The 23,625-nt window shown below is 39.3% G+C and overlaps 5 protein-coding genes across 8 annotated transcripts; 1 reads left to right on the top strand and 4 right to left on the bottom strand.

Moving 5' to 3' along the window:
* Window positions 1-163: 163 nt before the first annotated feature.
* LOC137950211 (fasciclin-like arabinogalactan protein 3) lies at window positions 164-2,748 on the bottom strand. The gene is made up of 2 exons (XM_068796599.1): window positions 1,917-2,748; window positions 164-300 (listed from the first exon to the last, which is right to left on the bottom strand). Exons 1-2 carry the CDS (start codon window positions 2,746-2,748, stop codon window positions 164-166), a joined length of 969 nt encoding a protein of 322 aa, XP_068652700.1.
* Window positions 2,749-4,947: 2,199 nt separating this feature from the next.
* LOC137950671 (fasciclin-like arabinogalactan protein 14) lies at window positions 4,948-6,186 on the bottom strand. The gene has a single exon (XM_068797259.1). The coding sequence runs from the start codon at window positions 5,944-5,946 to the stop codon at window positions 5,119-5,121; it is 828 nt and encodes a 275-aa protein (XP_068653360.1). The 5' UTR covers window positions 5,947-6,186; the 3' UTR covers window positions 4,948-5,118.
* A 164-nt stretch (window positions 6,187-6,350) lies between these two features.
* On the bottom strand, window positions 6,351-9,840 carry LOC137949758 (uridine 5'-monophosphate synthase). Its single transcript, XM_068795937.1, has 6 exons — window positions 8,956-9,840; window positions 8,403-8,486; window positions 8,121-8,203; window positions 7,932-8,019; window positions 7,503-7,757; window positions 6,351-6,648 (listed from the first exon to the last, which is right to left on the bottom strand). The coding sequence occupies exons 1-6, from the start codon at window positions 9,730-9,732 to the stop codon at window positions 6,514-6,516; spliced, it is 1,422 nt and encodes a 473-aa protein (XP_068652038.1). The 5' UTR covers window positions 9,733-9,840; the 3' UTR covers window positions 6,351-6,513.
* Window positions 9,841-11,210: 1,370 nt separating this feature from the next.
* On the top strand, window positions 11,211-17,323 carry LOC137949880 (uncharacterized). The gene is made up of 4 exons (XM_068796112.1): window positions 11,211-11,633; window positions 12,939-13,035; window positions 16,207-16,266; window positions 17,003-17,323. Exons 1-4 carry the CDS (start codon window positions 11,245-11,247, stop codon window positions 17,081-17,083), a joined length of 627 nt encoding a protein of 208 aa, XP_068652213.1. The 5' UTR covers window positions 11,211-11,244; the 3' UTR covers window positions 17,084-17,323.
* A 129-nt stretch (window positions 17,324-17,452) lies between these two features.
* LOC137949879 (uncharacterized) lies at window positions 17,453-23,284 on the bottom strand. Of its 4 annotated transcripts, none has more exons than XM_068796108.1 (10): window positions 22,979-23,284; window positions 22,773-22,891; window positions 22,226-22,316; window positions 20,806-20,981; window positions 20,416-20,480; window positions 20,147-20,248; window positions 19,879-20,034; window positions 18,103-18,216; window positions 17,902-18,028; window positions 17,453-17,790 (listed from the first exon to the last, which is right to left on the bottom strand). In XM_068796108.1, exons 3-10 carry the CDS (start codon window positions 22,300-22,302, stop codon window positions 17,675-17,677), a joined length of 933 nt encoding a protein of 310 aa, XP_068652209.1. In that variant the 5' UTR covers window positions 22,303-22,316; window positions 22,773-22,891; window positions 22,979-23,284; the 3' UTR covers window positions 17,453-17,674. The 4 variants fall into 4 exon arrangements, with proteins under 4 accessions (XP_068652209.1, XP_068652211.1, XP_068652210.1 ...); XM_068796110.1 differs by having other exon boundaries at window positions 22,773-22,882; XM_068796109.1 differs by having other exon boundaries at window positions 22,773-22,863.
* Between the last annotated feature and the right edge of the window lie 341 nt (window positions 23,285-23,625).

Genomic DNA, 23,625 nt, shown 5'->3' with positions numbered 1-23,625 from the left:
TACATTAATCCAAATAAAATTTAGCTAAAGGCCTTCTTTTTCTTTTTGCTGGGAAGATAAAGATTAGCAGAACCACTTTATTCACCAACACGTTAAAACGACGAAACCAGAAATACAGCTCTTTGCTGCGACAGGCTATGCAGTCTTGCAGTTCATTCCTCAGCTACACACTTGCCATGAAAGCTTGCACCCAGTTCTCCAATGGAGTTTCAGAGACTGGTACAGGCAGACTTATGGGTCCAAACATTACATCTAATCCCGTACGATAAGGGGTTCTGGGGAGGCCGATACTGGCAAAGCCTGAGAATAAATCAAATCAAATCAGTAACCAATACCCATACATGTGATTCTTACATAGGGTGAGTAGTCGCTACTGGTAGCCGATACAAGCAAGAGAAACTCTTTTTAATAAAACAGTGCCCTGTTTTCGACAGAGATAGAAAGGGAAAGCAAACCTTTTCGAAAGGGATCCTATTTGTGTGGATAAAACATGAAAACCTCCTATACAAAGGACCTTGTTGGTTATACTTTCTCTCTCATTTTCTGTTAATGGACATGTTTGAACCAGACATAGAGCAGGGAAGAATCACCCAAGTAGCTTCCAATGAAGAGTTCAATTCTGTCCACAACGTTTCAAATGAAATGTTTACTGAATCCATTTTTTTCTTTTTTTTTTTCTTTATTAAAGAAGATGCCAAAGTGTCAAAGCCAATAAATAAGGTTTGAAGGAAAACAGGGAAGATGATCAACTGCTCAAAGCTGGTAAACGGGTCTTTCTTTAGTTTGATTTCCTGAGTGGACAAAAAGAAAGAAAACATAAAAAAAATGTCTATTCCCCCAGCTATCAAACAAATAATCTAAAGTTCATAGAGCCGGTAAGATTTATTCAGTTGCTTGATTATTGAAAACTAAAGCCTGCAAAAATATAAGAAGAAGAAGAAGCTGTCATTTCCCTGGTTTTGGAGTAAAAATGCATTTCTACGAAATGATATACAGACTAAAAAATGAGTTTTTCAAAGCCGAAAGCAATGAATTTAGAAATCTTTTTAATGGGCGCCATAGAAATTGAAAGTTGAAAATCCTAATGATGTCCGAATAAACAATATCCCCAATTCCCCATTTTTAAGCTCATACTCGAATGCTCTCTTTCAAACAGTGGAACGCATTGAATCAGCCGTCCATTAACAAAGAAAAGGAGGAACTTCCCCTTTTACTGATTCGGACTGGATGCCGAGAAGCAACCAATCGAGAGGGATAAGAAAGCATATCGCATCATTTAAAGGAAAGTGGAAACAGAAAAGCAAATCCCTCGTTGCCCTACAGCCGCTTTAACAGTCATGTTTCTAAAGTTTAATAAAGATAGTAACAGGAAGAAAGGATTTGAACAGAAAAACGAGTAATAAGGATCGGTTTATGCTGGGCATCCTTTATGGATTCATTCCGTAAGGAATTGAAAGTGGTCTATATGCCATATTTGAGATGCTGGTAGAAGAACTTGAAAAGACATGAAAGTTTAACGCTGGAAGGCTGAGTAGAGTTAAAAGCTTGCTGATCATTAGTTCTAAGTTTCAGACGAAGTGGGGAGTTGATCCGGTGAGCTCTTCCTTGAGTCAACGGGTTAACAGAGAGTGATTCTTTATACTTTGGAGGCTCCACGGGTACATATTTATGCAAGTCAAATATTAGATAAGAAGCTTTAATCATGAAAAAAATTACCACGATTTCAAAGGCAACCATTGAATCAGAAAGAATAATTTCAGACATCCACATTTAAGCTTACAATAAGCTATAAACCATGTTCATGTTGTCAGCTCAGATTTGATAAAATTATGTTGTGAATTGAATCCATCCTGCTGATTTCGTGAACTTGGCTTAAACTTACACAACAACCATGCACACGACCCCTACGACCACACCAAGGAACGACACTATGGCACTGGAGGCAGACGAAGCATCGGCATCTTCTGATGAAGGGCCGGGGGAGCTGGCGCCAGTGTTGCCAACATCTGATCCAGGGGCCTCTGCAGCGGATGGACCGAGACCTGGCGTGGGAGCCTCCACTCCAACGTCTTCTCCAGATGGAGCATCGGCGGCATCAGGTGCAAGGGCAGGGGTGTCGCTTTCTGTCGAAGAAGGGGCGGAGGCGGGAGTGTCTGCATCGGCTTTGGGGGAGGCCGCAGGGGGAGATGTCTTGGGTGGAGGTGGGAAGGCGGTGCTGTTCACGTTCTCGATCCCCGTGGGGTAGATAATGCCGCTGACTTGCAGAACCGAGATATTGAAAGGTCGAGTTGTAACTTCTTTGATAATGGTGGCGGTCAAACCAGCGCCCGGGACGGCGGAGCCGACGTGGACCTCCCCGGACTTGTCCTTGGTGATGTTGATGAAACCCTGTTGGTTGACGGCGAGGCCTGAGCTCTGGAAAAGGGTGGTGAGGAGAGTAGACTTCTTGGAGAGCCCCGAGAGCTTCTTCTCGTCAAAGTAGTCAAGCACGACGTGAACGCTCAAGACCCTTTTGAGCTCATCTTCCGGCTTCCCGGAAAGGGCACCTGCGGCACCATTATCAATTGCAAGAACCGTGATGGTTTCCCGGCTGTTGATCTCGGCGGCAAGCTTTGACTGGGTGAGGAGGCTATTGAAGGTGGAGAAGTCGGGGTAGTCTGCAAGTATCTTAGTGATATTCAAGGCAAAAGCCGAGTGGGAAAGGAGCAAGAAGAAGGACAAGAGTAGGATATGGGAAGAAGACTCCATTTCCTTCTCTTGAAATATGTTTTCTCCCCGACAAGGCTCATCGAAGACTAGAACGATAGGGAATTTAAAGGGAAGGGAAAATGGAAATTTGTGGACCGGAGCGATGAACTCCTGGAAACATGGCGGGTGTGTTTCAATTGAAGGGCACAACCTAAATTAAGGAATAACAAGAGATCCAATCAAAGTCATCTATTCATATAGGTCCTATGTGAGCTCCAAGCTTATGGGAACTCATGAACCATGCTCATGTGAAAATTGTAGATAGAACTCTTCTGTATGCTGATTTGTGAATTATTTTTCAACTAATAAACTCAATATCTTTGTACTCACCAATTCATGTGAAACTATTCTTTAACATACTGGGGATCAGTCAGGTTTACAGGGACGGGTGGAGATAGAGTTACGGGGACGAGGTTGGGTTTGATTTTTCAAGTTTGGTTTTTTATGTCTGGTTTGGGTTTCAGGAAACTCGACCCATGGCCACCCCTACCTGTGCCCGACATAGCCTGCGGCAATGGTTGCAGCTTATGAACTCTATTTAGGCCTAAAAACTTGTTTTATGGCTAGAAAAAGGGTCCTTTTTACACACACAAAAAAAAAAACTCAATATTTAGATTATTGAATAAAAGTTAAATAAATATATTTAATCATTGTTAGTTTAATTAAACAACCTAATTTAAGTGTTTCTAGGTCAATTGAGATTAACTATTTTAGTCATAAAGATAGTTTATTTAATCCAAATTTTACTTTCTTTCATTATTATGTTTATTTTGTGCATGTCTCCTATTTATAAATATGATGTCATGTGATCGGTATACATTTAGTAAAGGAGTGGTCACAATATCCTTATTCATGAAAAATGTAACATTAAGTTTTGTTATTAAACATATAGATAACATATAGAATAAATACATCAAATTGTAATTAAATATGTCTAAACATTGATTTTACCCATTTTTTAATTAGGATTGAATGGGAAATTATCAAATTACCAAATGCAAAATTTTTTATTTACTTGAATAATGAACTTAGTACAATCTATCCAACATGTAGTCATATCAGCATCCTCTTTAAAAACCTAAAAAATGCCCTCCCTCCTTTCCTTTTCCTAAAATCCAGATAAGATTTTGGTTACATTATGTTTCATATTTGAGTCTTGGTCACTCCATGGCTGATCCAATACGAAAAAGTCATTTGATGTGAAACATACAAAACGGCTATCTTATAGAGTTTTGCATATTTCATGGTTTTTTGTAATGGATCAGCCCCTTGGGGAAACTTACTTCCACATATTCACAAAGAAACATGTTATATTGGGTCGAAAACCCTATCCCAAGATGACTAACATCTTAGAAAACCTCTTTTGCCAACTAATAAACTCAATATATTTTATCTCACTAATCCATGTGGGACTATTAGTTGCTCTAATACCATGTTAAATTGGCCTCTTATTAAGCCAACTAATAAATTCAAGATTTTTTATCTTACTAATTCATGTAGGATTATTCCTTAACAAAACACCCTCCTCCCTTTTTTTCGTAGGCCAGGTAAGCTCCAGCAACAGAGGAGATCGGGGACTCTCCTGCCACTTGCACGTAGAAGGGGAAGAATAGTAGTGATACTTTGCAGGAGGCGGAGGAACCTCTGCACCACGATGCAAAGCTCCACGCAATGGCCAGGAGGTTGAAGGCACCAGAAAAAAACAAAGGGAAGGGGAAAAATCGCCCTTTCTCCAAGTCTACCTGTAACAGAGAGATCGTGGGGTCCTTCAATTTGTTTGGTTTTTCCCGAGGACCATTCTGATATGATTGCGTTATGCTTATACCTGCTGCCGATGTTAGAAAGTTTAATACTTGAGAAGAACCAAAAAAAAAAATGGCAAAGAAATGATCCGGGTTAACTGATTATATAGGGTTCACTTGTTTTATATCAATGGAAGCAAAAATTACAGAACTTGAGTCTGTCCTTCGGTTCATACATTCCGAGGAAGCAAGAAATCAATTTGGAGAAACTAGATTATTTCCATCGAAAAGGAAAAAAAAAAACAAATGACAGAGAGAGATTCTAATGCTTTGCACAGCCCCACCATAATCAAATCTTCAACTATTTAGAGGCTCTAGGCAAACTTAGATTTAATCACAGCTCGGTCCATCTATGTTGGAGGAAGGCCGGAAGGTCCTGTCACCAATCGGCGGCCGTGTTTGGTGCATGACCTTTCTGTCTGTTTAGATCCGGTAACCATGGTCAAGTTCATAAGGACCCGTAAATGATGAACCAGGATGGCAATGGTTTTAGCTGAATTTGAGAGAAGTTAAATTGTGGGAAAAATTGAATTTTTTATCTTGTTCGGTTGTAAAATTTAGATCAAACTTATCCAACAGTCTGATAGATGATCCCCATGACAACACCCAGGAGCGATAGTGCGGCACGGGAGGCAGACGAAGCATCAGTGTCGTGTGATGAGGAGCCGGGAAGGCTGGCATCATTGCGAGCATCATCGGAGACGGGCGCCTCAGCAGCAGACGGTCCGACACCGGGTGTTGGAGCCTCCTCAACGTCATAATCGTAAGATGAAGGATCGGTAGCGTCAGGGGAAAGGTCAGCAATCTTCCTTCTTTTCAACGAAGGGGCAGAAACGGGAGGAGACGCCTTGGGTGGCGATGGGACGGCGGTGCTGTTCTCGTTCTCGATCCCGGTCGGGTAGATAACGCCACTAACTTGCAGAACGGAGATATTATAAGGATGCGTTTCCACATCTTTGACAACGTTGGAGGTTAAACCAGCGCCGTGGACGGCGGAGACGAGGCGGAACTCCCCGGACTTGTTCTTCATTATATTGAGTAACCCCTGCTGGTTGACGCCTGTACTCTGGAACAGAGTGGTGAGGATAACGGACTTGTTCGACATCTTACCAAGCTTCTCCATGTCATAATAATCAAGCACGACGTGAACACTCAAGAGCCTTTTGAGCACGTCAGCCGGTTTTCCAAAGAGAGCGCCAGCAGCAACATTATCGACAGCAAGAACCGTGATAGTTTTCCGCCTGTTGATCTCGTTGGCAAGCTCCGACCGAGTAAGGAGGCCATTGAAGATGGAGAAGTCGCCGTGGGCCTCAAGTATCTTAGTGATATTAAAAGCGAGAGCCGAGGAGGAGAGTAGGAAGAGGGACAGGATGAGGAAAGAAGAAGAGGAAGCCATTTTTGTTTTTCACGTTGATTTTTTTCTTCTTTTTTTTGTGTTTTTGTTTTTTGGGGGGGGATTGATTGTGGATAGAGGAGTGCTCGCCTGAGGAAGTGGTGGGTTAATGCCCCCAACGAGGCTCATGGCAGACATAGCAGAAGGGGGAATTTAAAGGCAAAGGAAAAAGGGAAATTTGTGGTTTTCAGAGATGTATTCCTGCAAAAATGGAGGGAGTCGTTGGCTTTTTACCCTAATGAGTTATTTTCTTTATTTTTCATAAATAGTCTATTATTGTTAGTAACCAACTAATATTAGGTTATTAATGAATCTTAACATCTTTAAATAAAGAGTTGGGCGAGACAAAAATGAGGAATTAGTTATCTTTCATAAAATAACCAAAGATACGGTGAGAAAGAACTGGAGAAAAAGGAACAGAGAGCCGTGCATTCCATTTAACTCTCCTCATCTGAATATGTCACTTGCAGAACAGAAGGCCAGAAGGCATTCATCATCAGCGAGCTAAAACATAAATAAGAGGATGAAAAGGTTGAGGAGAAACCTAAACGGAAAGGAAAATAGAGGGTACTATGAAAGATTGCATCTCTTCTCGTATGCTTCCCATCCTTGAATACGGTACTGCCTCGCAGCCTCAGTAGGGTCTGCCGCCTTTATGATTCCACGACCAACAATGATTATATCACTACCTCTATCAAGAATGACCTGCCAGAAAAGACAAGATTCACTCAAAGACAAACTACCATGAAGAGGTATGAGCATTTCCTTTAGACAGTTCAGTTAGAATCTTGAAATACAGATAAAATTTCCAATCCGACTATTCTTTGTCTTATTGATCAGTAGCTTAGCTTTGTCAGGACAAACCACTTTTAGGATATCTCTTGAACTATTAGTTTATAACAACCCTGAAATCTGGGAAAACTTCAATCTAATTGGCCTGATTTCAAGTGTCATCTCAACTCTCTGGGAAATAACATTGACAAAAGCTCATAATAGCAGATAAACACTGGAGAGTTGCTTTTTTACCTGAAGAGAGTCCAGGTGAACAAGGTAAAACATATATCAGAATAATTCTAACAAATTCTATGTTCACCAGCTAGACCCAGATTACCGCCAGATTTATGGTCACCAGAGCCAACCTTAAGCTACAACTTAATGGAATTATAAAAAACAAAAAACTAATAATACATGAAGTGTTTTGTTTAAGGGACTGGGGATTGAACTTCTGCTTAATTTGGGATACAGACAAATCATGTATCAACAGAGAAAATTAAACTCTCTTTGCAATGCGCTAGAGAATTAAAAGATAAAAGTTCAGTGGCAAAAGGTGGTCCACTGTTTCTGCTGCCCCAATCTAAAGTATTAATTTCTATATGACAGCCACTTCTCAACAGCTGGTGAGAGAGAAAGAGAAGGAGAGGGAGAGAGTGAGTGAGTGCATGAGAACAGCATATTTCTACATAGTTCATGTTCTTTCTTCGGCTTCTTTGCTAAAATTTATGAGCTAAAATAAAGCAAAATCAAGAGATCTAATAAAGAACAAAGTTACTAAAACTTACAGAATAAGGGGTGTTATACTGCTGACCCAATGCATCACCACCAGTAACCATTTGAACTCCTGGAGTTGCATTAATAAAGGATGAATTCAAGGGCCCTGTTTTCCATGATGCAGGGTTGACTGATATAAAACCAATAACAAAATCAGAATGGCTCTCCGCAATTTTCACAGCAGCAGCAGTATAATCACCAGTGGCAAGGTTACCGGCCGAGCTCATCTCAGCAAGCAACAACAAGCCTCTACCACGAGGTAAACCCTACATATGCATGACAGCAGAAAAGATTAGTCCAAACAAACAGACAAGATAACTATGCAAAATTTTTTTTTTAAGTGTATCAATTTCTCAATCGTGGTTATGCACTTGAATCACATTACCCAGTGACTTAACAAGGCTAACAGAAGATAAGACAAACAAAAAGCATATGTAAACCTTCAACTTAAGACCATCAACGATGCCTGGGCCTGAAATAATATGTGCATTAATTATGTCCGCCCATTCCAATATCCGATAAATGCCCCTGAGAACAAGACAGAGGATATGTGATAAGTAACCAGAACAAGAAAAGGAAAACAAAATAAATAAATAAACGTCTAGATGAGCCAAATGATTGTATCTCACCCTTCATACTGCATAGTCACTGTATTTCCAATGTCAGCAAACTTTCGGTCTTCGAATATCAGGAAATCATGCTTTTCTGCAATCTTTAAGAAATGCATTGCTAGATCAGGACCAAGCAATAATTCCACAAAACTAAATCTTAAGTAGACATGTCAGCAAGCTACACTTGCTAAAGAAAAACCAGGACTTTTTTCACTTTGCTGCAATACTGACTTGTCTAAACCTTCCAAGTTGCATAATTCAATAATTAATCTTGTGATGAAGTACTTAAATAGCATGTACCTCACGTAGCTGAGAACCAAAGTCTGGTGTGAAGTCTGGTAATATATCAACATGAGTCTTCAACAAACAAATCTCTGGTCCAACCTGCACATAAATCAGAATAAAATGGAACATCAGCACTAACCTAGAATGCCATTCAACAAACGTACATATATCAACTATAAACCCTTTGGAAAGAGAGAAAATGTTTTCTGTAAGTAATTACAAAGCAAAAGGTTTATATAGGACTTTGTCTACATATATACCTGGTGTACTGAGGATGGTTCACAAGATGCAGGTAAAAGATATTAAACCAGTTGTTACAACCAAAAACTCATTTAATGAGCAGAAAAGCTCTAGTGAGTTGCAACGAACTATTACTAATATCTTTATATCATTATCAACAGCAAGGGAGTGGGGTTAAGCCTGTCACTGTAAAGTGCAAAAAAATATCCGGTTTTGCCAAGACGAGACTGGCGGAGGCCGGAGAAAGGACGCGCTGGCAAGAAAAGTCTAACGTGCGCAAGGGAGCGCCGCGCAGGATAGATGGAACAAAAAAAAGAAAAAGTCAAACCTTGTCGGCGAGGCTCAAGAGCTCAGCGGCGGTGGAGACATCCGCTGCGACGCACAAGTTAGTTCGTTTCGCCGCCATCACCTCGAACAATCGCTTTCCCGTCGCATTCTTGGCCGACGCCGCTCTCTCCTCGTAACTCAATCTCAGGGCCTTCGATAATCCAGTAGGAGCAGCTGGAACCCCAACTCTCCGGTTCTCCTTCAGAAAAGCCCTAACGGCGGCCTGCGTCTCCTCGGAAACCTTCCCATTATCCACCAAAACCCTAACCATCTCCGTCAACTTGAGTATAGAATGCAAGCGAATCCCTCCCTCCTCCAGATTCTCCCTGCCGCCCTGCTCTCGGTCAATCAACACGACGACATCTCTGACCTCCAGCCCGGCGGCCCTGAGTGGTCCCGCAGTCTCCAGCACGGAGGCGCCACTAGTGACCAAGTCTTCGACGATGAGGCAGATCTGGCCAGGCCGATAGATACCCTCGATGGCTTTGGCTGTGCCATATTCCTTAACTTCCTTGCGACGCATTAGCATGGGGATGTTCCTGGTGACAGAAACGCAGGTAGCAATGGGGAGGGCCGTGTAGGGGACTCCACATAGGAGATCGAACCGGACGTCGGAGACGCAGGAATGGAGAAGGTCGGAGATTTGGCGGAGGAGCGCGGGGTAGGAGACGATGATACGGAGGTCTATGTAGATAGGGGAGGAAATGCCCGATTTGAGTTTAAAATTACCAAACTTGACGGCTTCGAGCCCATGCAGCTGTAGAATCAGCGACTCCATTGTTGCAGACGAGAAGGTGGCGAAAGCCGGCTTTAGGGTAACCCGAAGGTTTTATCGCGATGGAAAATATCCGGAATTTTGTCGCTTTGTATATCTGATAAGGGCCGAGTTCTAGATTTATGTTCTTATTTTGAGACGCTTGCAGAAAGTAACGAAATTCGACATTCGCCAAAAAGAAGGGAAGGGAGTCTGGGCTGTACGCCACTTGGAATTATACTCGCACTTTTTACTTTCACTCGTCACACTCTGACGCGTGGCATGTGGATAGGATCCTATTTCATTTTATTTATCTTAAAGAATTAGCCTTTTATTTATTTTTTTGGAGTGGAAATGATTAATAAATACTTTAACTAAGACATCTAGCTACTTTGGATAATTATAAATTTAAAAAAATAAATAAAAATATAAATTATTGATTATATTCAATTTTATATTTTAAAAATTTTATATAAATATATTTTTTATTCTCCAATTCAAACTTTTTTAAGCTAGAGACTTTGCCACATTTAATGTAAAAGTGGGTGTCATCATCAAGTGTCACTAGCAAAAGGGACAGTTTTAAGTGCTTATCCAGCACAACTTTCATTAGTGGCTTCCACACTGAACCCATGTCTACCAATAGATATTGCCACCTTTCGGCCATGGGTGAATAAAAAAGTGCAAATACCTTAGTCTTCACTAAGCATCTAATCCAATTGGGTTCCAATGAATGTTTTTAGTTTAATTGCTCGAGATAATAACAACCATACCTTTGGTTCCATTCATGAATAATTGAACTGATCTCAAACTCAATTGATTTCCATTCAATCAAATCCAATCATGATTGTAGCCCGATAATTAAGTTGGGTTTGGTAATTAGAGATAGAGATTAAGTGATCGATAGACATGCCACTAAGTTTTTTTTTTTTTTTTTTTTGTCTTAAATGTATCTCTTCTATAACGATCCAAATACAATCTTTTCAAATATGGCCGAGAGATGGAGAGGAGAGAGAACATTTTCTACTACCATAATTCTAGTTTTTGGGTGAGAGGAGAGAATAAACTACGAGAGAAAAAAATGTATTGACGAATTTGAACGAAGAGGTTTAAAAATTTATCTCATTTTTATTATCACTGAATACCTATTAAAGTATAGCCCCTTTTCACACAAAAAATGTAAAAAAATAAAAAATTTAAAACCATGGTGTTCCAACTCAGCAATCGACTTACAACCCCATTGGGATGATTCAGATTTGACAGGTGGCAGGTCGGGTTGCTGGGTTACCGAGTCAGACCGAGTCTTTTGTTTAACTCTCTTTGTCCGGGTCGGAACACGGTCTCCCAAACCCGACCCGAATTTACTGTTTACTCGTTAGCGAACATACGGGACACGTAATTTTTACCGGGGACGGGAAAACAGGGAGGGAAAAAGCGCGGGAAATGGACTTGTTTTTATCTTTTATGACCCGCTCCTTCGTCCACTCTTTACTGTCTTCATTGCCGAGGAGGGAAGAGAAGCTCAAGCGACCTTTCATGGCACCAAAGAGAAGAACGACCGAGAGTCCGAAACCCGCGGCTTCCTTCTCCCCCAGGAGGACTCGCAGCTCTACTGCGGGCACAGCAGTTGCTTCCAAGCCGGTGGAGCTCCCTCCTACCAAGAAACGGAAACTCTCAAAATCACATGCTCCGGAACCGGAAGTCATTCCTGAACCTCGTAAGGGCAACAGAGCCAAGAGGAACTTGCAGGAAGTTGAGAACCCAGCTAGGTCCGAAACCGTTGTTGTGGAGCAGAAGTCCTCAAAGGAAAACGCGACGAAAGCTGATGTTACTCCAGTACATTCCGATGGGAAAACCAGAGCCAAAAAGAGGTTGCCCGTAGAAGAGCCGCCTGCTGGGTCCAGGACCATTATTATCGAACATTGGTAATGCACGGCTTCTAGGGTTCCTGGATTAGTTCTTTGTCCCTTCTTTCTTTCATTGTTTATTTTTACAGTGACCCATTTCTCGTTGCATGCTTATCTTAATGATTCTAGCCTTTTCACACGGAACGAACCGTTTACTTCAAGCTTTGAGGCTCCCATTTCTTGTTTCTTCTTCATCTTGTTTCTTATTTATTTAATTTATTTATATATTTAATGTTTTTTCCTGCAGAAGGTTATATATAAACCCTTGAATCCCTATGCATGGCTGTCGACATTTCTTCCCACTTCGATGTTTTTTTTTCCTTTATTTTTTCATTATCATGATTGTTTTTTTAATCTCTAGTGCTTCGGACTACATTATCTTTTGTTGGAAGTCATGCCCCATACCCAATTAGCATTTCACTTAAAGTAGGAATATTAGGTTTCCTAGTGGTGTTAAAATTGCCTTGCAATGGGTTGTTTAATGCCCCAAAAAAGTGTCTACATTTATTGTAGCTGGACCTTAAAGCAGAATGTGCTCCAGAAAACAGTCTAATGTGTATGTAGGTTCTATGATCCATTAGAATCAAGCAGCAATACAGAGCACAGTTGTGCCTTGTAGAAAAAAATTCTTCTCCTTAATTTTTTTTTCTTTATTTTTTTCGTTTTGCTTCTTTCTTTTCTGTCTTGACTACAACCTGCCCAGCACACATCGGCTAAGTGTGTGCACACGTACAAGGGAATGAGCCTGGTCAAGGTTATCTCCAACATTTTCCTTGTTTCAAGAGAAGTTTTACAACTTAAGCCTTTTACGAGTTTCTTTATTGGTTGAATTCATGGGCATTTTGCTTTGTTGTGCGTGTTTCCTATTTTCATCAATTTGGTCCAAGTTTGAGGTCAGATCCATAGCAATGCAGCTGATTGTTTGGACCTGCACATAACCATTTTTTTTTGTTTTTCATTTTCGTTAAGACATTTTGCTATTGTTAACTTAAACGTAAATACGGTTACCAAGTCCTCGTACGGGAGCATAGCCCTCTCCTCTCAGCGACTTTTAATTGTGTTTGAAATTTGACAGGTTTTTCTTCAAATTTATATCCATATTATGGATGGTTTGCCTTATTACATCATGGTTTTGACAACATGATTGTGGTTTTCAATCTGTGATTGCATGATGTGCTTATTCTCTGACATTGCACCTTAGTGGCAGAGAGTTTAGTGGACCGTATGTTATTTTTCCCACACTTTGTCATATTCTTCTACTTATTTTCCATCTTTTTAGTTAAAGAGGAATCATGCTTTCTACTATTTCTTTTGTTGCTACAGCAAACAGTGTTCTACATTTAGACGGAGGTCAGAGGAGGTCAGAAAAGGCCTTGAGGATGGTCTTCCTGATATTGTGGTGCAGATCAACCCAGAAAAGGTGCCATAATTGGATAATTCTAAATTTTACTCTGTTACAGAATGTGCACTAGCTTGTTTTATCTCATTGCACTATGTGTTCTTTTGGGAACCACTGTTGAGTTGACAGAAATCAGCCAATTTTTCCAACTTATTTTGAAGTTGTTTCTGTAGAAAAGAGATCTGATATGCAATGCCTATTTTCTGCTTGAAATAACTTGTCAGGTTTTAAATACTATATAAGTTTTTAACCAGAACAGAAGTTCTCTCCAAATAGTTCTATACCAATTAATTTGGGCGTTATAAATAGAGTAGTTTGCTATGGCCCTAAAGTTTTGCACTACTTCCAAATATGACCACTTAGATGCTGTATATCAAAATGTAGCCTTGTTGTTAAAATTTAGTGGATGGATATGATCTGGCTGTTGGTATATCCTAAGGAAAAATTGAAGTAAAACGACTATGCAACACTTATTTTTTAAGTAATATTGTAAAAATAAAACTATATATGAGGATAGAGGGCCAGTTCTCTCCCCCTTCTTTGTCCTCCACTATACGGGAGGCTATCTCTCACTCTCCTTTCTTTTCATGCATAAAACAGATTAAAGAGTGTAGGGAGGACTCCCGTGTTCCCATCTCCTTGTCTCTCTGTGCAGTTCCACTGTTACTCCCATCTTTCTGCCTGGAGGTGGCAAGCAGAGGGCCCCTTCCTTTGAGAAAGGAGGGTGAAGTTTCTCACACCTCTCCCTTTTCTTGGAGGAATTGGATTCCAAAGGTTGGGGGTTAGGTTTGCATTCTTGTTCCCTTTTTCCCCCATAACTGGGAGAGAAGGGGGTATTTTAATTAAATAAGAGATAAAAAATAGTTATGCCCTTAAGAGACTGATTCTATTGACTCAATAGTCACATGAGGGATTTTTAGGGTGTTATGCCCCTAAGAGAGTTTTCATTGGCAATACTCAAAAATATGAAGTAGCTATATATGGAATTTTTATATTTTAATTACTGTTATAAATATTATTCTTCTGTATTTCAGTTGGAATTTAATTTTCTGAATGATTTTCTTTTGTTTTATGGCATTTAAAAACTTCTGACAATAATGCATAAGTATGCAAAAGTGGTCCACATGAGTTTCACCTCTAAATTTAAAGCCTAAAAAGTCTTATGATTCAGGAAAGTTATCCTTTTTAATAAGAAAATTATCCAGGTCAACCAGCTCAAATGATTAAATAGTCGAAACAGTTCTTTCAATCATCCTCTGCTTGTGTGCTGGCTTTCTTGGCATTGCTCAATTAGGAGGGAAATGTGGGTTTTGGTTTTTAAGGTGTTTTGTCAAATTTGTTGGAACAAAGAATAAACTTTAAAATTATAGATTTTGTGTCCTTCAAATTTCTCTAGAGTTTTCCTTCTCCATCTTGGGGGCGTTTTTAATTGAAAGGTTGAGGAAAGCCTGCCAGGAGAACAGCTTAAATGATATTGCAACAAATTGGCCTCAAACTTCTTTTGATCCTTACATGAGTTTCTGGACATCACTGGTTGAAAAACAATGTTAATTGCCTCGACCTTCTGGCTTTTACATTTTGGGATTACATGCTCTTAACGGGGCTTTTTGTATTATGTCCATAGGACTGAACACACTATGATGTCATAAATGTGTAATGCATTGTTTCACCATTAACTGGTCATGATAATCAGGAGATGTTTATGACCCTCTATCTGCTGTTCTTTTAATTTTTTTTTTTTTGTGTCAATACATAATTGATATGAAGACTGGCTCAAACCTATATTAATCTAATGATATGTTTATGACACTAAAGAGAGACAAACCAATTTTAATTAACTGAGCTGTGTACTTGTTGATGTGGCCTGGCCATTGTTAAATCACTTCATAACTTCAAAAAGTCAGGTCTCTCTAAATCTTAGCTTGATGATGTCACAGTCAATCATTAACTGGGATGGATCAAACCAAAACAGCCTTATTGTAGATCTTCTTTTGTACCAGAGGTTGGAACTAGGTTTAGCATCTTGGAGATTTGGGAATTGCTGGTCCCCAAAATGTCTGTTGCATTTGCTCATTCCACTGGTATTATCAGGCTAATACAACATTCAATTAAGAATGATTACTATGGATTGACACGGGTGGGCTTCATTGATGTGGCTGTCAGAGTGATCCTATCGACTCTTGTAGGTGGTAGCTTTCCGCACTTAAAAAGATTGGTCCTTTGGGTGTATTAGCTAGTCGTTGACATGGTATCAGAGCTGGATTCGTCCAAAGATTGACAAAGCATCTCCGTTCGAAGGTTTTCCGCCCGAAGTAGCCTTGTCCGACGACCTGCGTTGTCCGACGACTCTGTTTTTGGCAACGCTATCGGGGGTTATCGAAAAACCTTGTCAGAGCTCGGAAAAGTCGTCGGAAAAGCTCCAACGGGCGGTTCTGTTGCCGGAGAAGCTCCAACAGGTGGTTCTGTTGCCGGGTCAGAGTGGTTCCATCCACTCTTGTAGGCGGTAGCTTTCTACACCCAATAGATTAGTTTGCTGGGTTGTATTGGCTAGCCGTTGTCATGGTATCAGAGCTGGGCACGCCACGTCCCGCTTTCGAATCCTGTGAGAGGCGGTCAAGAATGGGCGGGGTGGGTGTTAGAGTGGTTCCGTCCACTCTTGTAGGCGGTAGCTTTCCGCACATAAAAGATTGATCTTTTGGGTTTATTGGTTAGCCTCTCTCAGTGGCAAACCATGTTAAATTGTCCCACCTAAAAAGGCAAAAGTTCATGCTATAAATGCATCTCATAAATCAGAGAAAGATGACAATATGCTGGTAATAGCTTCACCTTGAAAACCAATATATTCCCTGCAAGTGACTTTTTGGTAGCAGGAACCCATCCTTCTTCAAAGATTATCAATTAGTTATGTCTTGAATGTTTAAAAATAAAATATAATCCAGCATCTTGCATGTTTTTTTTGTCATATGCAATGCTTCTTGAAAGCTATTTTCTTAGTGGTATTTTTCATTAAATATGTTCAGGTTGAGTTGTTGAATCCTAGAGTGCTAATCAAGCATGCACATAAATTCTTGGATCTTATTCTTCTCTTATTATGAAATATATGATATACCCCTGATGTTTCTAATTGTAAAACTCATCTTTTTATGTAACTCTCTTATTTGTTTCCCTTTTATTCTGTTTTCTTTCTTCCAGCCAAGGAGGGGATGCTTTGAAATACGTGAAGAAAGTGGTGAAACCTTTGTCTCACTTTTGGTAAATCTCCAAATTGATACCTTTGTAAACTAAATGTTAGCTTGTGCTTCAAGCTTGAGCATGTTCTTATTCTTTGGAATTTGAATGTATTGCTCTTAAAGCACATCAGTACACATCATGCAGGATGGATAGCAAAGAGAATGGTCAAATAAAATTATGTCTTCTTAAGTTTCATAATGATCAAAATAAAGAAACTTGTAATTTGTATATATTCTGCAAAAGCTATATTGAGGACTATCCCAAAATAACTAAGTTAGAAATCTTCTTCTCAACTGATAAATATTGGATCTTTTCAAGTTAAAACTAATGTGAGACTTTTCTCCCCAATATAACAACTCATTCTTAGATCACTAGCCTGAGACTTGCAGGTGAATTCATGACTAGGGCAAGTTGACCCGGTTGGAGGTTGCCAAGTTGGGGAGGGGGAGGGGATAATTGCCCCTTCTGGTTTGGGTGATTCCCTGCCTTCCGCTGCTGCCAATGGGTCCTCTTCCTGCCTTGGACTTCTGGGTGATTGGAGTCTGTTCTCGAGTTCTAGTCTGAAAAGACATGCATAAAACATATATATACGTGCATACATACTTGGTATTTTGACCTTTTCATCAATAGTTGGTTTAAATTAATTCCTTTTATATGATTTGTTTCAAGAATCACCTTGATTATCATGAATTTCAGGATAATGGTGAGCAATTATGTTGGGTTGTGCTTGATTTTTTTTTACGTGGTATGTTTACAGGATATGCCACGGCCATTCAAAAAACTGACTGAACTTGACATGGATGAAGTCATTGCAGGCATCATTGAGAAAATTAAGTGATCTTCCTTGTATTACTGTTTTTGGACTAAGATTTTTGTTGTTGTTCTTGTTTCATGGTTGTTATGTAGTTCCATGGTCTGCTCCATGTTTTGTAATTTTGGTTTGGAGCAGGAACAAAGATCGCAGTTGGAGTTGATATGTTGGTTGTACTTCCATATGCTGTAGATACCACTGTCTGATCATTGGTCAAACTGAATGACTTTATATTGCAACTTTTACTGAAATCACCCTTTTTTTCCCTCTCTGGTTTTGAGTTAAACGTCTAAAAGCTGTGAAGTTTAGACTGATTTCACTGGTTTACTCTGGCCATTCAAAGAAATCTAAATGTTTCCCACATACAGCAGCAGACCCACAAGTAATCCATTCATCTCAATCTATAACAGCTTTTTATAACGATGGAACCATTAGTTTCAGTAGAAAACTGAAAAGAAATTCAAAAGAAGCTGGCTAAGTTGGGTTTCAGTTTAGGCCAACTTGGAAATTTGTACAATCTGGGAAGTGCCATTTCGTGGATTTTAAATGAATGTTTACCAAATATGAATAGCCGTTCTCAGGATGCAAAAATCTTTTCAGCAGCCAAAAAGTGTAGAGTCAATCTCCAGACAAACCACTAATAGGCATCACAGCATTTGTCCCCGATACATATTCATCTTCTACGAATGGAATTGTTTTCCATACTTGTAATCTCAAAAGGTCAGGTTCCTTGTCTGCCATTTGAAATAAAACAGAAGATTAAAAAAATGAACTTGCTCTCCTACCGATAATAATAGTAATAGCAATAACTGAGAAAAATGAGCTTCCAGTGGTGAGGACTCAACTGTGAATGCTTGTGTCCGTTTCAACACAAATAGCAGCATAGTGAGAACCAGCTAGTTGAAAATGTGCAAACTGCCAATTAGTCGTGAGGCCTGGGTGATCACCGAGAGTTTCTAAAACTACTTTGGCCTGAAATTATTATAGATAAATGAGCAATGAACTGTGAAACAAGCTGAAACTGAGCTTAAAATTTTATGCCATACATCAGAAAAGGATTTAGCTTGATTTTTCCTGCATCCATCTGTCTTCAACTGTATATTAAAGGTTTTGAAAGGTGCTGCAGAGAATCCCCGCCCAAGTGCTTTAACATATGCTTCCTGGTAAATAATACAAAATTGTAACCAGAAAAGTACAATTGGATAGCAAAATTTGAGACTAACAGCAAATTTATTAGTGTACTAAGTATTTAGACAACATTAATAAGGTACTTAAGACTTATTCCAACATAAAAGTATACTAAGTGAAATAATAGACAACAAAGTAAATCGGCTTAAAAATAAAAAAAAATATAGTACTCTTGGAACATTTATAATATCAAACTCAAAAGAAAACATACAAAGACCTCAAGATAGGAAACAATTCATTTATGTACATCTTTAAATATTCACACAATACAGGTAGGATAGGACTTCAATTTCAGAAGGGAGTGAAATAGAAATAAAAGCATCTATTACATCTATTACATCTTGCAGTTTAGATGAATTTCAAAGATGCATTCGATACTTACCTTCTTTTTTTTTTTTTTTTTTTGAAAATGCTTATGGTACTTACTTTCAAACTCCTATTGGTTGAAATTTCTTCTATTCACCACCTTTAGAGCCTTATCACAGCTCTGTCAGGTCAGCCATGTGAAATCTTCAGCTGTATATGGATTTATCAGTTACAGCCTTCAAAATGTTTAGATGATCTTCATCCTCGACATTTTTAGCCAACTCCTTTCAACACAATCCAAAGACATCCAAACCATTTCAAAACATCTCTCTTTGTTTTTTCGTCTAATGATGTTACTCCCCAGCTCTGATTAGTTATTGCATACTTTACGCAACAAACATACAAGGGGTATGCAGTAGAGGCCACCACTGCAGCTGTGCCACAGTCATTGGAGCCATTAAACGAGAGGACAATGCATGGGTATCAGTATCCAGATTAACATTTTGATCTCTGCCACACTTACAATAGTGCTGCTTCTTTGCCCACTATTCCACTTCATGGCTTGTCTAAAAAGTAACAACTTTTGGTAGAATTTGGCTTTCACTCTTCTGCAAGCACCTATGAGACAGTTCAGGCACCGGTTTCTACTTTGACCATCCAATGTACTCCATGAGTTCTCACCATTCACTTAATCAAATATGAGAGATAAAATCAATGCTAGTTCAAATTAAACAGATTCCATAGTCGGGCTTATGTCTATTCAGTACAAAGTGGTCACTTCATAGTTGTGACAGCACCATTAAAGTGATTCTCTATTCTCTAGTCTTACTCAGGTAAGGTTAGGTTATTCTCTACTCTTACTAAGGTAAGGTTAGGTCGTGCACTTTTTTTTTTTTTTTGAGAAATAGTATTTGCACAACTATGAAGACATTTATTGGTTCTTCAGAAGTCTGGGTTTTGCACACATGAACTAAACTAGACTGAGTTTAGATAAAAACAAAAGGACAAATCTCCAAAACCCAAGAAATATGATCTATCCTACCCATTTTCCAGATGAGCTTCTATAATGACCCAAGTTGCAGCGTTCACACTAAATCTTTATAGAGCTTTGCATGTCACATGTACACTCTTTTACAACTTGTTCAGTAGAATACATTAGCATTTTCTACTGAAGAAATGTACTTTAGTTCAGTACACCATGCCCATAGTGTTTGCTTGTGGCAAAAATAGCAATCAGGAGGGATAACAGGTATGAACATTTTTCTTTTTGTAGCATATGGTCAAAACTTCAAACACCATTACTGCAATCCTCCAGTAACCATGCTCACCTTGAGAGTCCACAATTTAATGAACTCTTCTCGCTGTTTCTCAGGGTCTGAAAAGGTGTTCAAGTATTCTGTTTCTTGAGGGGAGAAATAACGGCGAGCAAAAGCTGCTACATTGTTTTTTGTCTTCCTTTGCTTTTCTTCTACATCAATGCCTATCTAAAAATTATAAAAGGAAAAGGTTAAAAACATATAGTAAGTATTGCAATTGAGAAAGACACATGAATATACTATTATATGGATTAGAGACTTTATGATAGCAGAGTATTACTTGGGCTATTGTAGTCACCCCACAGGCAATCAATGAAGATGTATGGGAGATGTTGAAATGCAGCAAGGGTGGGTTCCATTTTTTATCAAGCTGCCACAATATCTACACAAATGCAATGCACATAGACCAGGATAAACTTTCAAGCAACTGTCAGAGCAATATACATGTATATATATATAAAAGAGATCGCCCAAAACTGAAAGCAAAGATCATCAGAAGAAGATGAGTAACTGATCCTTTTATACAATAGATTAAAGCTGATACACTACCTCTGGCTTTCCAAAAATATTCTTCCTAAACTTCAGTGACTGTGGACTCACTTCAGATCCTGTATCTGATCTACAGGAAAATAATGAAAACTATCACTGGTCATGTACTTTGACTTGCATCTTCACATTCCACAAGTTAAGTGCAGTTATCCAGTCTTTTTTTTGTAAAAAATAATTCAGCCCAGAAGTAAATAAAGACATTATTTTTGTCAGAGCTTGATCCAACTCTGCTGGGTTCTTTTACATGAATCCTCCTTTCCACTCCACAACTTACTAACACTGAGCACCCAACCTATTAACTGGAAGCTTACCCATGAAAACCATCATAATTGAGTTCTATATGGCACCAAAATAAAAAAGTAAAGGTACACTATATGACTTGGACCATACATCTTGCAAGAGTAGTCCGTACCAAAACGCGAGCTAGAATAGCTTTTTTCTTGAGATCATCTTCTTTAATGCAAATAACATAGTCTCTTTCACATGGTGATAAAACTGTCATATACTGCTTTAGGAGGGACTCATTATGCACCTCATCTGGTAATAGATACCAAAAATGGGTCTCCCTGCAAAAGAAACAAATTATTAATTTGATCCTGATGGATGCTACAATTCAAGCAAAAGTGTCAGCCAATATGAAATGAGATTACACCAAAAATGCAATAAAGCACCCTCTGTTCTCATCATCATATATATTAATTTGTGTGGATTCATTCATGATGAAAAATATGAGATACTAAAGTTAATTGATAGTGTAAGTTCAAGGAATTGTACCGTTTAAGCTCAACTTTCATCCTTTGCATTTCATATTTAATGGTAACTGTTAGAAAATACATTCAAAGGTATGTTATGTCAGTGGTTAAATTTTCATGTACATAGGGTATATAGTTTGGGAGATATAAGGAGAATAAGGTTTATTAAGTGAATAGGGGCATTGCTGGAATAATCATCCCAAATAAGTTATTTAAGAGAACTCCCAACCTTCTCTGGCTCTTATCAATTTCTCTCTCTGTTCTTTCTCTTTGTCTCTCTTTTCATCTCATTTTTCTCCTCTTCCTCCACCAAAATCTTTAATTTTTAAAGTAACTAATATTCTCAGTCTTATATTATCTTAATTCATTCTTGTCAACCAAAAACACGCCAAAATATTATCTTAATTCATGTTATTTGCGATAAAAAAAAGAACATTTCCCATCAAACTGTCAACCTGACTTCTAGTGGGTATAATTTTTATAAAGATTGCACAACGAATACAAAATACATAAAACACCCTTGTATCTAGCGTTATAAAAAGGGAAAAAAAGGAAAATAGAAAATACATCAACTTGCTCTATACAGAAGATTACTGCAACGATGTAGCAATTCACAACATACCAGCACACTCCACCCTACTAACTCAATACATAATAGTGTACAATCAATGTCACAATTTGTTTCATCTTTAAGATTCGACCAGCTAAAGCATTGGCATGTATTGAAAGTTCATTCAACACCAGACCAAGGCAATCATGTAGGTTTGGCTGTGATTATGTGAAAGCTCCTTCAACCTCAGACCCATTCAATGCAAAACGAATGAGTTTGAAGAGTTCGCAGAACAGTGAAAAGAGAAAACTTATGTCTATGCGACATCAACAACTCAAGAGTTTTCTCGGCATAGTTAGAGAAACTTGCAAAAAGAACATATAGAGTTTCGTCATCTATCTTATAGAGGAGGCAGCCAATTTAGCCGCGGTACTCACTTCCGTCATACTTTGTTCGAGGCAACCACACAACCATATAATTTAAGCATTTTTTGAATCTGTCACCATACCTTGGAGATGGTAGCACTACAGGAGCCAAGGATGTAGAAGGACCACAGAATCTCCTGGCCAAGAAATTCGCCTGCATCGAGAAAAATTTCTCTGCAAAGATTACGTACTGCTGGGTTATTAAGACAACACAGGTATCTCAAATGACCCAGAAAGACAAATTTAAGAATGTATGAAGCCCATTAACAAAGAGGAGGAAACGGAGAGAAAGAGGATCTGATGTCACGATAAGTCTGAAGAGAGAGGTTGATCGAGACAGTGAGAGAGAAAGATAGAAAGAATCGAAACAGGGAGAAAAGACAGATTAACCTGATTGGCTACCGTCTCGGAGAAGACGAGGCAAGCAGGACAGTGGCCAGGATTACAAGAAGAACCTCCAGCATCGACGAATTTCAACTGTTCATATGGGATTATTCAAATAGGACGGCACTTTTATTCTCTCGGGCTTCTATTAAAAGAGGCAAGTAGATTCGACGGACATCCAAGTTTCAACCTTGAGCTACGCTACATTGCTAACTACACTCCCACAGCAGAAAGAAATGGTTTTACCTGTGACACGGCTGCTTAAGTGGTAGCGAAAGCGGCAGCGGTACAGGATTTACTCCAGGAGCCAAAACCTGTTCGATATAAAAGCATCGGCCTGTGCAAAAATTCTTCCCCTGAGATACCTAATGCAATTAAGGAATAGAAGTATAACTAATAAACGATTTTGATAAGATCACAAGGCCGCTAATGGCAGAAGGAATTTGGGTTACCTGTAGAGGCAACAGTCGAGGAAGAGAAACGAATGGGCAAATGAGACAAACGGGATTGGGCGGATAGTGGGAAGTAGACAGAAGGATACGCCTTTCGACGGGTTCGATCGCCAAGGTAATTGATTACGTGAGAACTGCCATCTTTGTGTTAACTTGAGCATAGAGAAGAGGGGAGAGGTGTTATCCTCCCCTATTGTTGTTTTAAGAAGGGAAGGTGTTACCCAATGTTTTGCCTGATAAAAGACACGGGATTCTTGCCTTAAAAGAAATATAACAAAATGATAGGGCAGCACAGCGAGAGGAGGCAGCATGGTAGCATGGCGAGATGGCAGAGAGACTAATGTGAAGCAACATCAGAGAGGGATGCAAAGAGTGTCGAGAGAAAGGAGGATGCAGAGAGCCTCGAGTGAGCGAGTGAAAGTGAATTTACAGGGCGAATCCTTGGATTTCATTGTCACTTGTTTTAGGGGGGTTAGTCAACAAGATGATCTTCAACCACATAACGCTCTTCTCCACTTGAAGTCATTAGTGGAGCGCAGATGAAGCTTCATCTCGATGCAGGAGATGAAGGGGTACTTCATCTCCACGGTTTAATTTCAATCATGTGGAAGAAGGCCCTTTTTTATCTTCTTCGAATTGAAGGACGG

The sequence above is a fragment of the Aristolochia californica genome, unplaced genomic scaffold, assembly GCF_029961685.1.
Source record: "Aristolochia californica isolate CCGP_79_NKW_82.1479 unplaced genomic scaffold, dmAriCali1.0.hap1 SCAF_14, whole genome shotgun sequence".
Taxonomy (NCBI): domain Eukaryota; kingdom Viridiplantae; phylum Streptophyta; class Magnoliopsida; order Piperales; family Aristolochiaceae; genus Aristolochia; species Aristolochia californica.
The sequence above is the reverse complement of the archived record's forward strand: the minus strand, read 5'-3'. Positions and strand labels throughout refer to the sequence as shown.

Excerpts from the sequence above, each read along its gene's own strand:
- LOC137950671 (XM_068797259.1), bottom strand. The coding sequence starts at position 5,946 with ATGGCTTCCTCTTCTTCTTTCCTCATCCTGTCCCTCTTCCTACTCTCC.
- LOC137949758 (XM_068795937.1), bottom strand. The coding sequence starts at position 9,732 with ATGGAGTCGCTGATTCTACAGCTGCATGGGCTCGAAGCCGTCAAGTTT. Across the intron at positions 8,204-8,402 it reads TTGGTTCTCAGCTACGTGAG|ATTGCAGAAAAGCATGATTT; the intron begins GTACATGCTATT and ends CATTTCTTAAAG. Across the intron at positions 6,649-7,502 it reads AGTATAACACCCCTTATTCT|GTCATTCTTGATAGAGGTAG; the intron begins GTAAGTTTTAGT and ends CTTTTCTGGCAG.
- LOC137949880 (XM_068796112.1), top strand. The coding sequence starts at position 11,245 with ATGGCACCAAAGAGAAGAACGACCGAGAGTCCGAAACCCGCGGCTTCC. Across the intron at positions 11,634-12,938 it reads ACCATTATTATCGAACATTG|CAAACAGTGTTCTACATTTA; the intron begins GTAATGCACGGC and ends TTGTTGCTACAG. Across the intron at positions 13,036-16,206 it reads TGCAGATCAACCCAGAAAAG|CCAAGGAGGGGATGCTTTGA; the intron begins GTGCCATAATTG and ends TCTTTCTTCCAG.
- LOC137950211 (XM_068796599.1), bottom strand. The coding sequence starts at position 2,748 with ATGGAGTCTTCTTCCCATATCCTACTCTTGTCCTTCTTCTTGCTCCTT. Across the intron at positions 301-1,916 it reads TGCCATAGTGTCGTTCCTTG|GCTTTGCCAGTATCGGCCTC; the intron begins GTGTGGTCGTAG and ends ATTTATTCTCAG.
- LOC137949879 (XM_068796108.1), bottom strand. The coding sequence starts at position 22,302 with ATGCAGGCGAATTTCTTGGCCAGGAGATTCTGTGGTCCTTCTACATCC. Across the intron at positions 20,035-20,146 it reads GGGTGACTACAATAGCCCAA|ATAGGCATTGATGTAGAAGA; the intron begins GTAATACTCTGC and ends TATAATTTTTAG. Across the intron at positions 18,029-18,102 it reads AAGCTAAATCCTTTTCTGAT|GCCAAAGTAGTTTTAGAAAC; the intron begins GTATGGCATAAA and ends TAATAATTTCAG.